At 41.0% G+C, this 12,825-nt stretch overlaps 2 protein-coding genes across 3 annotated transcripts in view; both read left to right on the plus strand.

Annotated features, from left to right (window-relative positions):
- The first annotated feature begins 187 nt into the window (after positions 1-187).
- Polr3E (RNA polymerase III subunit E) lies at positions 188-1,836 on the plus strand. Its single transcript, XM_018101060.3, has 2 exons — positions 188-1,392; positions 1,460-1,836. Exons 1-2 carry the CDS (start codon positions 298-300, stop codon positions 1,805-1,807), a joined length of 1,443 nt encoding a protein of 480 aa, XP_017956549.1. The 5' UTR covers positions 188-297; the 3' UTR covers positions 1,808-1,836.
- A 451-nt stretch (positions 1,837-2,287) lies between these two features.
- siz (Brefeldin-resistant Arf-GEF family protein schizo) overlaps positions 2,288-12,825 on the plus strand; it is a 41,973-nt gene continuing 31,435 nt past the window's right edge. For both annotated transcript variants that reach the window (XM_089260542.1, XM_089260545.1), the window contains exon 1: positions 2,288-3,044. In XM_089260542.1, coding sequence (XP_089116668.1) covers positions 2,716-3,044 — 329 coding nt within the window. In that variant the 5' untranslated portion in view covers positions 2,288-2,715. The remainder of the gene's footprint in view (positions 3,045-12,825) is intronic.

Genomic DNA, 12,825 nt, shown 5'->3' on the forward strand with positions numbered 1-12,825 from the left:
TAATGCATAAAGAAGGCAAGTAGATGAACTTCTTGGTTGGACATGTTGAAAGCTGCAATCGCGCGGTCAACGTAACGATTTCGGGTAATCGAGCAATCGAATTTTGTATTATAGACATATTTATCGGTAGAACTACCGCAAGCACGGTGCAGTATATTACTAGTATATTGAAGTCGTATTTGAAATCAAAACTAGTATTTATGTGAAATTGATACTTGGTCATTCTGCCAACAACACCGCATGATTTGTGCACTGCAGGCAAAGTAAAACAATTGAATGTATTAAATCCTCAGTGGAATGGACGATGAGGATGATCCCATTGTGGAGGAAATACCAGTATTTCTGTCAAAGAACTTGCAGGACAACCTATACCTATTTCAATACCCCACAAAAACCGAGCTACTTAATCACGACAATGCCGTCATCGTCAACTGCTGTGTGAAGCCGTTTACGCAGGAAGTCAAAGTGGATTTCGCTCTGAACATTGAGTCTAAACACTTTGATCGTTTCAAAGGCGAACAATTCGCTGTAGCCGCCGATGGCAAGAACAATCTCGCTAATGCCACACTCAAAGGCTCTGAGAGACCCACCTACAAGCGTGGCATCATGGATAAGCAGGCATTCACCAGCACGCGTTCCCTGACAGACATCTCGAAGTATGTGGTGGGCATTTACACAGACAAGGAGATGCACTTGTCCCCGCTGGCTAGTATTGTGCAATTGCGCCCCTCGCTGAACTACTTCGATAAGGAAGACAAGCGTCGCAAGGCGGAGCAAAAGGCGCAGTCGGAGGATCTGGATGATGAGGAGGTGGCGCAGCAAGTGACCGTCAAGTTTGCACGCGGCACTGGCGCTGGTGCAGCTGCAAAAAAGTCCAAGGAGCAGCGCGGCAGCTACGACAAATTCGTGCAGCGAATCGTGGACGAGCCGTGGTGCGAGAGCTATTGGCATGCGCGGGACACGCCCACAGCGGAGCTCGAGCGGCAGAAACTGTACAGCACCAACCATCAGTCTAATCAGTCGCTATCACTGCCGCCCAGCGAGTATCTGTGCAAGTTGCTGCCGCACGACGAGCACGTCCAACAGGTGGACACGGCCAATGTGGTGCCCGTCTACAACAAGGCAATGTTGAAGACTTTACCGCTGCTAGATCAGTTGCGCGTGCTCCTTAAGGATGCCAAAATACTCTCGTTCTCTGACGTGCTGCAAATCCTCACGGAGCATATCGATCCGCATGTCAGCGCGGACAAGGTGCTGGCGCTATTACCTCAAGTGGGAATCCTGTTGCACGGGAACTGGGTGCCCAAATCCGAGGTGGTCTATCCCGAAAAGATACTATCACATGCCAATGGAGTCTCTGCAGAGCAAATGATACGTGCCCGGGATTACATAGTAGGTTACAGAACGGAATACATATATGTATCAACTTTACAGAATACTTATATTTTTATCTGATTAGCTTTACAGATTCTCGCGTACTCCGTTCCTGTATCGTAATCAAATCATGACTGCTACGCAGTTGCCCCCCGCTGAGACCTTGGATGTGCTGAGCACTGTGGCACGCGTTAATTCCACGAAGCGCTGGGAACTTCTCCTTCCGCCGGACAAGGAGTTTGAGCAAAAGCATGTAGAACTAGTTCAACGACAGGAGCTGCATTGGCGCGCCACGGAGCAGTTTTACAATGAAATGGATTGGGCAAAGGAGACGAAGCGCGTGCGCAAGCGCTCCACGCGAAAAAGCGAATCCCAACAGCAAACCACTATGACAATGCCGCCTCCTACAGCACATCTCTCTACAGAAGCGTAGCGTCAGTTCCAAATAAAATTTAATAAAAAGCCAAACAGTTGTTATGCCTATCCAATTTCAAAACTAGTTCCTTTGATACGCATAGTTTGCGTGCTCAATTGGAACACTGATCAGTGATTGGAACTAAAATACAGTAAATATGTAACATTACCATTTTGAGTACAATAGGCTTTTGTTTGACATGTTCTTTTTATTTATTATAAAACCTAATATAAAATATTACATTAAATAAAATTGAAAAAGCTTTACAATTATCCTAATATGGGGAACTAAAGTAGTAGCATACTTCTCTTAAATAAAATCAAATCATTATTATTTGAATGACAAAATATACCGCCAATTTAATGAATTAGAGATGGTAGCTGATCGATAGACCTAATATAGTTGGTGAGTTAAAGAGGAAAATTCAGTATTATAATTGGTATATTTCGTATAGGAATCTGTATTTTTTTTAAACTGTGGTTCTGGTCATGCTGCCTGCCGTATTCGTGTATTCGTTTTGATGTCCGGAGAACAAGTAGCACGTCGCTCGCGCATGTTATGAAAATCAAAAATATAAAGAGTTGTCTTAACAGCACACGACACCACAAGTGCAACAATACATAATTTAAATCTAAATTGAAAAGTATTAGTTCTGTGAGTGTGCGCCAAGAGGAGAGCGCGAGTGCAAACTAAGTTAAATTCAAATCGAAGCACACTGCGGCGGCGTCGCTTTGCGTCGTGTTATTCCTTCGCTCGCCTTGTAATATTCAAAGTCGTTTTTGTTTTTCGTTTTTTTTTTTTTTCATACTGTGCTACGATCGTATTCTCTTTTCCTCTCTTGGCCGCGAGTGAGTTTGCGTGGCGCGATGTTCTGTTCGAGTCCATGAAGTGCAGTCGCGTTTGTTTTCATCCACACAACTAAAACAATGTCGGAGGCCGAGCACAAGACCTTGTCCCCAAAGCGCAGCGAGCCTGACGCTCTGGAGGATCAGCAACTGAGCAATCAGCAACTGCTGCTGCACCAGACAACGCAGTCGCTGCTCATGGCCAGCTCCATGCTCTGTTCCGGTCCTGTGAACCCGCCCACACAAATCAAATTCAATGTCGAGGACTTGCTGCACGAGAACAATGTGCTGCAGTCGAAGGTGAAGGAGCTGAGCATCGAGCGCGATCGCCTGCTCTGCCTGGTGGCCAATCTGCGCCTCGAGCTGGATATGGCTGAGCTGAAGCGCTTGCCACTCGAACTGGACGAAGGGTGAGTAGTGCCACGAGCAACTTAACTTGTTTCCTTCAAGACTCCGGGGTGTGGGCAGGGGCAGGAGCAGGGGACTCTGAGTCAGCGGCGCTGTGTCACGTCCTCCTGCCCAGCTGCACAAATAGGCTGCAGGGCTTAAAATGCTCTGCTTCTGTCTGGTTTTTGCAACCCCATTTCATGTGCAACTCTCAGTACTTCTTGCTACCTTTGCTACCTGTGTGCGCTCACAGTCCTGGCCAAAATATTGCACCAATCGAGCAAGCGATCATACTTATTCGACTTTTTGCACGTCGAAGAAGCTCTGACTCAACCGCAGTCGAATTTTTGTTGTTGTCGATTCGTTATGTTTTCAGCTTACCTTTCAGGCTTATCTGACTCGCTACAACATTTGTTTGCTTTGCTCCGTGTATGTGTGTGTGTGTCTGTCTGTGCGTAATTCCCACCTTATCTCTGGCACTCGCCTTGCTGATAAGCGTATCAACAAACTAACGATAGGCGATAGATAAATAGTCCAAAATGTATATAATATAATTTCTAACTTGGAATTCGACTGCGGAAATTCAATATCAAGTTTGGGGAAAGAGCCATTGCTTAGAATTGAGCAAAGGCCAAGCCAAAAAGGCCTTAACGGTGCCTTGACCTAATAATTACGACAAGATCATATGTATATGTATGAGCTATAAATATGATTTGCAGAACAGTAGAAATCATGCATAGACTTGGGCTTATTGTCTTAAGAAAAGTCAAGCGGCATAACGAGCATGATGTAATAATATACGTATGTGCAAAAATGAGTATATATACTGTATATTCTTATCAAAAGTTTCATAACGACACAAAATTGATTCGTATAAAAACAAATGTTGCTTTAGTTTTCTTTTAACTATTTTTCATTTAATTTAAGAAGTCTTTAATAATTTTGTATTTGTCAAAGCTTGTATATTTTACTAAACAAGTTGTCTTCTACATATGTATAGTGACAGCTCTTAAGACTCTAACTAATATTTAAATATAACTAATATTTAAATATAGGCATAAAATTGTACAGTTTAATGTACACGCCCATCAGTGTGTGATGAAGCAACTAAATTAAATCCAAAACTGCCCGAGCGATTAGGCGACACATATTGTCATTGAGCTATAGACACAGACACAGATACAGATAAAGATACATTTACAGATGCATTATATATTTATAACCACTTACTACCATAGCTCAGGTTAATGGTCCGCTGTGAACCCGTTTATAGCTATTCAAATAAGCGCAAGTGTTTCAGCCGCTGCGCGGTGCAGCGGCTCAGCGCAGTTCACTTATCGCTGCTCTCTAACTGTTGTTTTTCTAGCTACCCGCTTAACCTTAAGCTTGACTCGATCTTCACAAAAGGTTCTTTTTTGGCGCTTTTTGAAATTTTTGCGTTGCTCACCTTCACAAAAGCGTTAAGCAAAACAAAAAATTACAAATTCTCAAGATGAAAACGTTGAAAATGCGCGGGCAGCTCAAATAAACTCGTTGTTGTTGTTGTTGTTGTTGTTGTTGCTGCTGTTTTGACTGTATTTGCTTGTTGGTCTGTTGGTCTTTTTGGTCAGCCAACACAAAACACAATGTCGTTGGCTTTTCGCTCAGTCCCGCTGTCAGTCCAACAACTCATTAGCCAAGTTATCATCATCTAATAAAGCAAACAGCAGCAACAACAACAACAACAACAACAACAACAGAGGCACACGGACACTATTACAATTACAACAAGTCGAGCTATGTCTGCTAGGGAAATGGCTGCATAAAGCAGAAACTACAACAACAACTACAGCAAGCAATAGGATACAGCAACAGAAAAAGAAAGAAGAAAAAATGAAAAGAAACACATTTGCCCATTTTAAAATGTCTGCTGAGTGCGATAATTAAGCGACTTGGAGAGTCTATTAATTTCATACGCCCCTTTTCAAGTGGCCAGGAGATAGGGGATAGAGACAGAGACAGAGGGGCGGAATAGTGGGAGAGATTGAGAATGAGCGATAGTTCGCAGAATAAAGGGATAACTAGCGGGCTTTTTGGCTATTTAATGGCTGTTTACACTGCTGCCGGCTGCTAAATAGGCAAAGCTCAAAGCTTAGCTTAAGGTTAAGCAACTGTGTCAAATAACGGGACAAAATGAGCTGTTAAATAAATATGTATATCAGAATTTTGCACTGCAAATACAAAGAGCGTCAATAAAAGGGGGAAATCAACTTCAAATCGAGCACGAGTACATATGTATATACATATAAATACGTATATACATATATGCAAGATTTATACGTATGTATGTATAAAAGGTATTCATTTATAGTGAATTCAGAACACTTATAGTACCTATCTAGAAACACCTTCATTTATATTCCTACCGTGTGCCAATGGCAATATATTTACGTAACTGAATGCTTTCACATACATACATATGTATGTATGTATGTACATGCGATAGCTGTTAATGCTGAAAAGGTTTTCAATATGTAATCAGAGTTAAATATTATTAATATTTCCTATTAATTAAGCAAATTTTAATAATATTTTTCACCAGGTATTCGGGAAGTAAAATGTCTTGTTCAGCGCTGTCATTTATTTTAATTATCATTTGAAACCTTTTGGCTATTCAAAATGCAATAAAAGCGTATTATGAGTGCGTCATATCTAGATGCGAGCTATTTAAGTGGTTTCTCTGTTCTCTTCATTTGCATGCAACATTTTGTGGTGCCTCCGAGTTTCGTAACATGCGTGCTGCAAATGTTTTTGTTTTTAATTAGAAGTTATGCTAAATGGACATGCAGTGCGTGGCTGGCATGTGGCGGGGGAGGGGCGCGCTGAGCTAAGCGGCAGCAGCAGTCGGGGGAGTCTGTGGGAGCCCTGGCTAGAGGCAGACGGACCCCTTCAGCCGTTTCGACTGGATTATAAAACACATATACATATGTATTTATTACGCATGCGATAAACAAAAACTTTTCACATGAGCTGCCCAAAGTTTTCAATTGAAAAATGAGATCATCCATCGAGCGGCAGCAGAGCAGCAAAGAATAATAATTAAAATCACTTGGCTATATCATTTCTGAAATGTTTAATAAACAATGCCATTGGCGTCTGGGGCTTTTAAAATTGTTTTTGTTGCTTCTGTTGCTTTTGCTATTGCTATTCATGTGCGAATTTCACATGGCAAAAGGCGCTTTGGAAACCGCCAGCTTAAGTCTTCAGTCTTAACGGATTTGTTTTTGGACTATACAAAACACACAGTGTAATCAATTTGGTATTATTATTTTTTTCCGTTTTTGGCATGTTCAGCTCGAACGGCTTTGACGATGATTGATGGCCATGTAAATTGAACTGCAACTGTAACTGTAACTGTTACAGTTAGCATGGAAAAAATGTCTCGTTATCGTTGTTCCCAACTTCCGACTCGTGCCGCATTGGATTGTCAATTCATGGCTGGGCGGCCAACTCATGCACCCAACATGGCCATAACATGGCAGCCTTTAGACTGTTTTCACGATCAGAGCAGGCCGTGTTGCCGCTTTCCATAGTTTTCTATGCGTGACCCCAAAAATGGCAAAGAGTCTAGTGTGGCCTTCTTTTGGGCAAACAAAATAAGAGAAGACACAATGTGGGATTTGCCTTTGATTTGTATTTCTACTCGTGCGCGTTATGGAATAAGAGTTTATTGGGTTGCTGGAGTGTATTTTGAAGTTGAATTTCGGCAAGTGAGCTGTGACGTTCTTTATGGATTGGCCAAGAATTGGAGTCACGCCTCTTTCTCTTTGCGAACAAGAATGTCACTGAATGTACCTATGACTTCCGACTCAGGTAGTTTTTTACTGGAATTTATAATAACAAAGTTGAGCGAGTATTACACAGTTGGTCATACTCAAAACCAAGAAATTTTATAAGGTGAACAAGATCTAAATCACACAAACGCCCCATTGTTATGGGCACAAGTCCAATTTTATAAGACATGTAAATGTCTAGCGAAGCTCCCTTTATAGAACGACTCAAAAGTTTTGATAGACATTTCTTAATGTTGGAAATTTAACCGAAAGTCCAGAAAATAATCAACAGTTTAAAACTACATAGTAATAAACTTTTTTTTAGGTTATATATGAAATAATTATAAAAATAAATTAATTAAAAATTTCTTGTGAAACTATAAGACTCTAAAACTAAGGTTAAGAGACAGATTAAATGGAAATTAATTAAAACAACCAAATAATAATCAACAGTATAACAATAATAATAAAAAAGCAAATAAAAATTTGCTTAAATAAATTAAAATTTGTTTGAGAAATACAAAATAATAAAGTGTATGATATATGTGATATAACTAATATATAGATAATTAAATACTAATCTAGTAGTTGTGTAGTAGAGTTGTGTACAGTGTAGTGGCATTAATAAAATAAACAAGTTCTAAATTTTTGTGTTGCTTCTGTTTCTATCTACAAATCATAATAAGTCTTGTATATATTTATATATATATATATATATATATGTATATATTTGAATATGGTTGTTTCTAAGACTTAACTTTTATTGGAGCAAAGAAAACGAAAGTTCCATTTGTGGCTCTATAGATCCCTTTAAGTATAGTTCAACATTTGCATCATCATCTCTTTTTATGGGCTGCTCTTAGTTTTTATACTCATCCCCAGATAAGATAGTGTCCAATCTGTAATGTGACATCCTACATATTGTTTCTTCGACTAATTCTATTCGTAATGGTGTCTCATGTGTCTTATCTCAGCTATGCTGTTATGTTGTATGGGAGATCTTCTGGATCGTGGCTGCCAAGTGACAGGCACTTCCGCTCTGTTGGTTTTGCAATTCCAGTTGCACTCTCGCCTTTGGCAGCTGCATTGACTGTGGCACTTTTTTATTCTCGCTCTTGGGGTCATTTGTTGGGGTGCGCGTGGCTCCACCCGAGCCGTCAATCAATTAACGACGCATAGGAGGGGAAATTTGTTTCAAAACAGCAATTAATAAGATGTATTGACTTTTTGTTGCTTTTCTTTTCGTTCTTTCCGATGGAAAATTCGAAATGAAAAGCTCAAATATTCATAAAAAATAAAAAATTATGAAAACTAACAAAACAGAGCAGAGCGGAACGAGAACAAGATTTTTCGGTGGTCTCTGCGAGTCGAGCATTGTACATTGACCCAAATTCGATGCCTCCCCTTGATGCGTGTGTGTTGGACGAGTGTCTGGTGGTACTTCCTTCTGCTGACCCTAGGCACTATATGTATGCCCAACGCTTTCCCCCTCTCTCTTTCTCTGTCTCTGTCTCTGTCTCTGCTCGCCCCACACGCAGCAGCACGCCCCAATTGCTGCAGCTGGTGCCAAGAAAATGCGTCGTTGCTTAATTTCCACACGCACACACACGCACACACTGTTGAATGTGTGTTGACTCCCCGCGTCCGTTCGACACTTTATCGGTCTTAAGAGTGCAGCGACATCGCGGCGGGCGCAGCTTCCATCCCCCAACCAGCGATCCCCCCGCATACTCAAATTTAATTTTTCGAAAATTAAAAGCACGTAAATTTTAATGTCCACTTATGTGCGTGTGCGTGTGTGCGTGTGTGTGTGTGTGTATTTGTGTCTGTGTGTAGGCGCATCAACAACAAATGCTTTGCGATTTATATTTTTAGGTTTTCTTGTCACTTTCAATATTTGGGCTTTTTGATGTCATATGCGCGAACAGCAACAACAACAACAACAACAACAACAGCAGCAGCAGCAGCAACAACAACAATGTTCGCCTTGTCGCTGCTGTTGCTCATCAGTCATCGCTCGAGGCGCCTGGGGCTTGACCTTAGCTCCCCAGCAGCTGCTGCTGCAGCCTCAACGTGCTGTTGCCGCTGTCCACTTGCCAACGTCAATGCACGCGGCCCCTTCCCCTTCCCCTTCCCCCTCACCTTCAGCACTTCCATTGCGCGCAGTCGCCAAGTGATTGGCAAGCAGCGCCAACTCCAAAACAAAAAAAAAATAACAAAAATCAAGCGTCGTCGCTGCGGCGCCGTTGAACGCATTCAAATAACGCCCACAATAAATACAAATATGAATATACATATAGAAATATACACATATCTATTATATATGTATTTATATATACATATATATTGAAATTCGTATATATATTATACTTATTTCATTCATACGAAAATTAAAAAGCGAAAACGTAAAACCAGAAAAAAATAAACGAACAACGAAAAACATGCAAATTGAAAGCGAATTCAATTTTTCGACGAGCGCCAACTTGGTCAACTAGTAACACCAACAACAACAACGCCAACCACAACAACAATATACGGCTAACGAATCGGCCAACCAACCAGAAGATAGCCATTTATGTGGCCCATTAATCGATTGTCAGCGACGTCGTCATAGTACAGGCATATAGCCCGTTTACCGCCGCTGACCACCAGCCGTCCGTCTGTCCGTCGCTCTGTTCGTATAGCTGCTGCCCAACGCCGGCAACTAGTTGCTGAGATACCCTACCAGTTTGCTGGAGTACAGCGAATAGACGCTTAAAGTGGATGCAGAAGCAGAAGAACGAGCGATACAGGGAAATGCAGCAAATACTCTGTTTAAAATTGAAATGAGAATCGCGAAATAATAATGCATCCAAGTTAATACTGCTTAGTATAAATCAATAGGTATAATATAAAATCAATAAGTTTTAAGCTTCGAATTCGACCATCAACTACTGAATATAAAATGTATATATTTCTCTACTGATTGCTGACGAATATTGACTAGATATATTTTAAACGCACTGCCTTAACTCATATCGTATTTAAGAGTTTCTCACCTAAGGCCAAGCATATAAAACTAAAATTAATTGACTTGAAATATTGACAAGAATATTTTTGGAGAATTTCATTTCTAAAACTCAAACCCCGTCGAGGCCTTCCACTAATTACGCTTTATCATTCTCAAAATGCGATTATGGTCGGCAATGTGAAGTGCATTTAGAGTTCGTTAGCTGGAATTGGTTGTTTTGATTACGTGTTACTGTTTTTGCTTCAGTTATTGTTGCTATTGCTGTGGCTCGGCTGTGTTGTTGCAGTTGCAAATGTTGTTTCTACTTAGTTGCGCTCGTATTATGACTCTCTTTGCGGCGTGGCTGTTTAGAGAGTTGCTTCGCCTGCCGGACTTGCGATTAGGTTACAGAGCTGTGGACTCAGTTTGCGGCTAGAAATCATCCACGTCATTAATATCATCAGCGCCATCATGATTATTATCATTAACGTCATCATTGGGTTCGTCGTCGTGTGGCCGTGGGAAGGCAAACAAACTCTCGTTTCGTATCGATTCAAACAGCTTGCCAGGCATCACCCACACCCATGTGATGCATACACACACACACGCAGCTATATCTATATAGATATATATGTATAGGACTCTTTTTATAGTCATTGCATGCAGCACTCATTGGCACTTTCATGAAAATCAGTTTAACTTAATTGCGTAGCATCTCGTCTGCAATACTCCCAAAGCTCTGTCCTTTTCTGTTGCTCTCTACCTTTCTCTGCATTTTAATTACGCCACCCAATTAACACGGCACCCCCGCTGCTGCTGCTGCTGCTGCTGCTGCTGCTGCTGTTGCCTCACCTGTGATGGTCTATGGATGATGCTGTTGGAGGCTGTTGCCACTCGACGTGACAAATTGGAGCTCCAAGCGTCGTTCCCAAATGTTTTTGACTAGCTTTAAAGTCTCGATTCGTGTTCGTCGCATTAACAGACTCGATAACTAAGCCAACAAGCGCCCCCACATACACACGCACACACATACACACACACACACATGCACACATGAATAGAGATGTAAATATACACACATGTACGACAAAAACAACATCAAGGCAAAGCAAATTTTCCTTGTGGCCGCCACGTCGCAAACGCTCTAAAAATAGAGTTTAACAAACTGTAAAAGTATTCCACCACATACAAAGAGACGGCAGCAACGCACCCAAAAACACACTCATACACACACACACTTTGACACATTGGGGATGACGCGCTGTTGCAACCGAAACGTCGCCTGCAACTGTAGTTTGAGTGTGCGTTGTGCCCATTTAGCATCTCTCAATCTCTCAGCTCGCAGTGTGCATTATGCATCAAATCTCAGCACACTTTTCATATGCCTATGCCTATGCGAAACGTCATCGTCCTGAGCTGCTCCCGCCGCCAGCCCAGCGTCCCGCTGAAGCTCCAGCTGAGTGACTGCACAGCAGCAGCAGCATCAGCAACAGCAGCAGCAGCATCAGCGGCAGAGGCTCCCATTGGAGGGTCCCTGACCGAACAGGAGCGGGTGGAGCTCAAGCGGAGGCGTTTGCATGCGACTATATATGTGTGTATGTATGTATATATCCCAGTGGCACAGCACTCGGGCGTATGAGCACTTTCTGTGTTCTTGTGCATCTTTTACTCATGCTACACTACCTCGCTGTGCGGGCGTAAAAGCTTTGCGAAACGGGCTAGTTGCAAGTGTTGGCTAAATTTAATTCCCCCTTTAGTAAAGGCGAAAATGCTTATATGTACATACATGAAAGTAATTTAAATTATTTTAGTATTAATAATTGCATGGAATATTTCAGTTTCTTTTATTTATATATCTTTATGAATAATGCCCATATACAGCTGCGGCAATAAAAATAAATATTGGATCAGCAGGTATTGACATCAAGTAGCTCAATGTCGACATCTGAATTAGTAAAACTTTATATTAACCTTAGGATTTGAACTGTTGGACCCATACAAATTAATGATAAATTGAACGAAATTCGAACGGAAATTTATCTATCTTATAGTATATATGTATTTATATAATTTTTGTATCATTAAATTAAAACAAAAATCTGCTTAAATTGATTATATGATATCTAGGAATTTCTTCCAATCTTTTCAATGCAATTGAAAGGTCTTTGGTTCTGATTAGCCTGTGCCTGGTGCTTTACTAATCTCATTTCTGATTAGTCTTTGTCTATTATTGACTTTATTATCTACTGGCTGTTCGAGTCTGAAAGTATTTTTGTGGTTGATAAGAAAGGTATAGATAGTCCTTTCAACAGCTTATAAAAAGCAATCTATAAAATTTTGAAAGTTTTAGTATGCTGAAGGTTAACTTCCATCGGTCAATGCTTTTGCTGTATCTATGTATATAAACTTTTAAAATCCAGCAATCTAAGTATTATCAAGCTAAACAATTATTATATAAAATTCAAAACAATATTGAAATGAACTCCTAAATTTTATATTAAACTCTTAAATACAGATTCAATAATGATACAAAGTCCTCATTACAATTGACTCCAATTGATAAATATCATTTCGCCAAGGGTATTTAACATTTCATAGAATTTTTGTTTTGGTTTTATAATGTGTCAAAGACCGTGTTTTAAGGCGTGTCCGCCCCAACATGTTCTTCAGAATGTTCTGTAACATGAAGTGCACTCCGCGTTGTTGCAGTTCGCTGCTCGGCCTCCCACTTGCCACCTCTTTCTGCTGCTCCCTCCCTCCCCCGTTCCCGGTCCCAGTTGTAGTGTGCTCTTTAGCGTTTGCTGACTTTTACACGGATGACAAAAGAGGCATTGCACAGCATGCCCAGGATGGATTCGCTGGGACGGCAGCTGCTCCATTTCCACAATTTCTACACTTGACTGACAGATCTGACTGCAACTGCAACTGCAACTGCAACTGCTGCTGCTGCTGCTGCTGCGGCTACTGCGTGCAACAGTTTTGATTATTACTCTTACTTAATTA

This window comes from Drosophila navojoa, chromosome 4 (assembly GCF_054131105.1).
Source record: "Drosophila navojoa isolate 15081-1374.11 chromosome 4, UAZ_NAV_1.0, whole genome shotgun sequence".
NCBI classification, from domain to species: domain Eukaryota; kingdom Metazoa; phylum Arthropoda; class Insecta; order Diptera; family Drosophilidae; genus Drosophila; species Drosophila navojoa.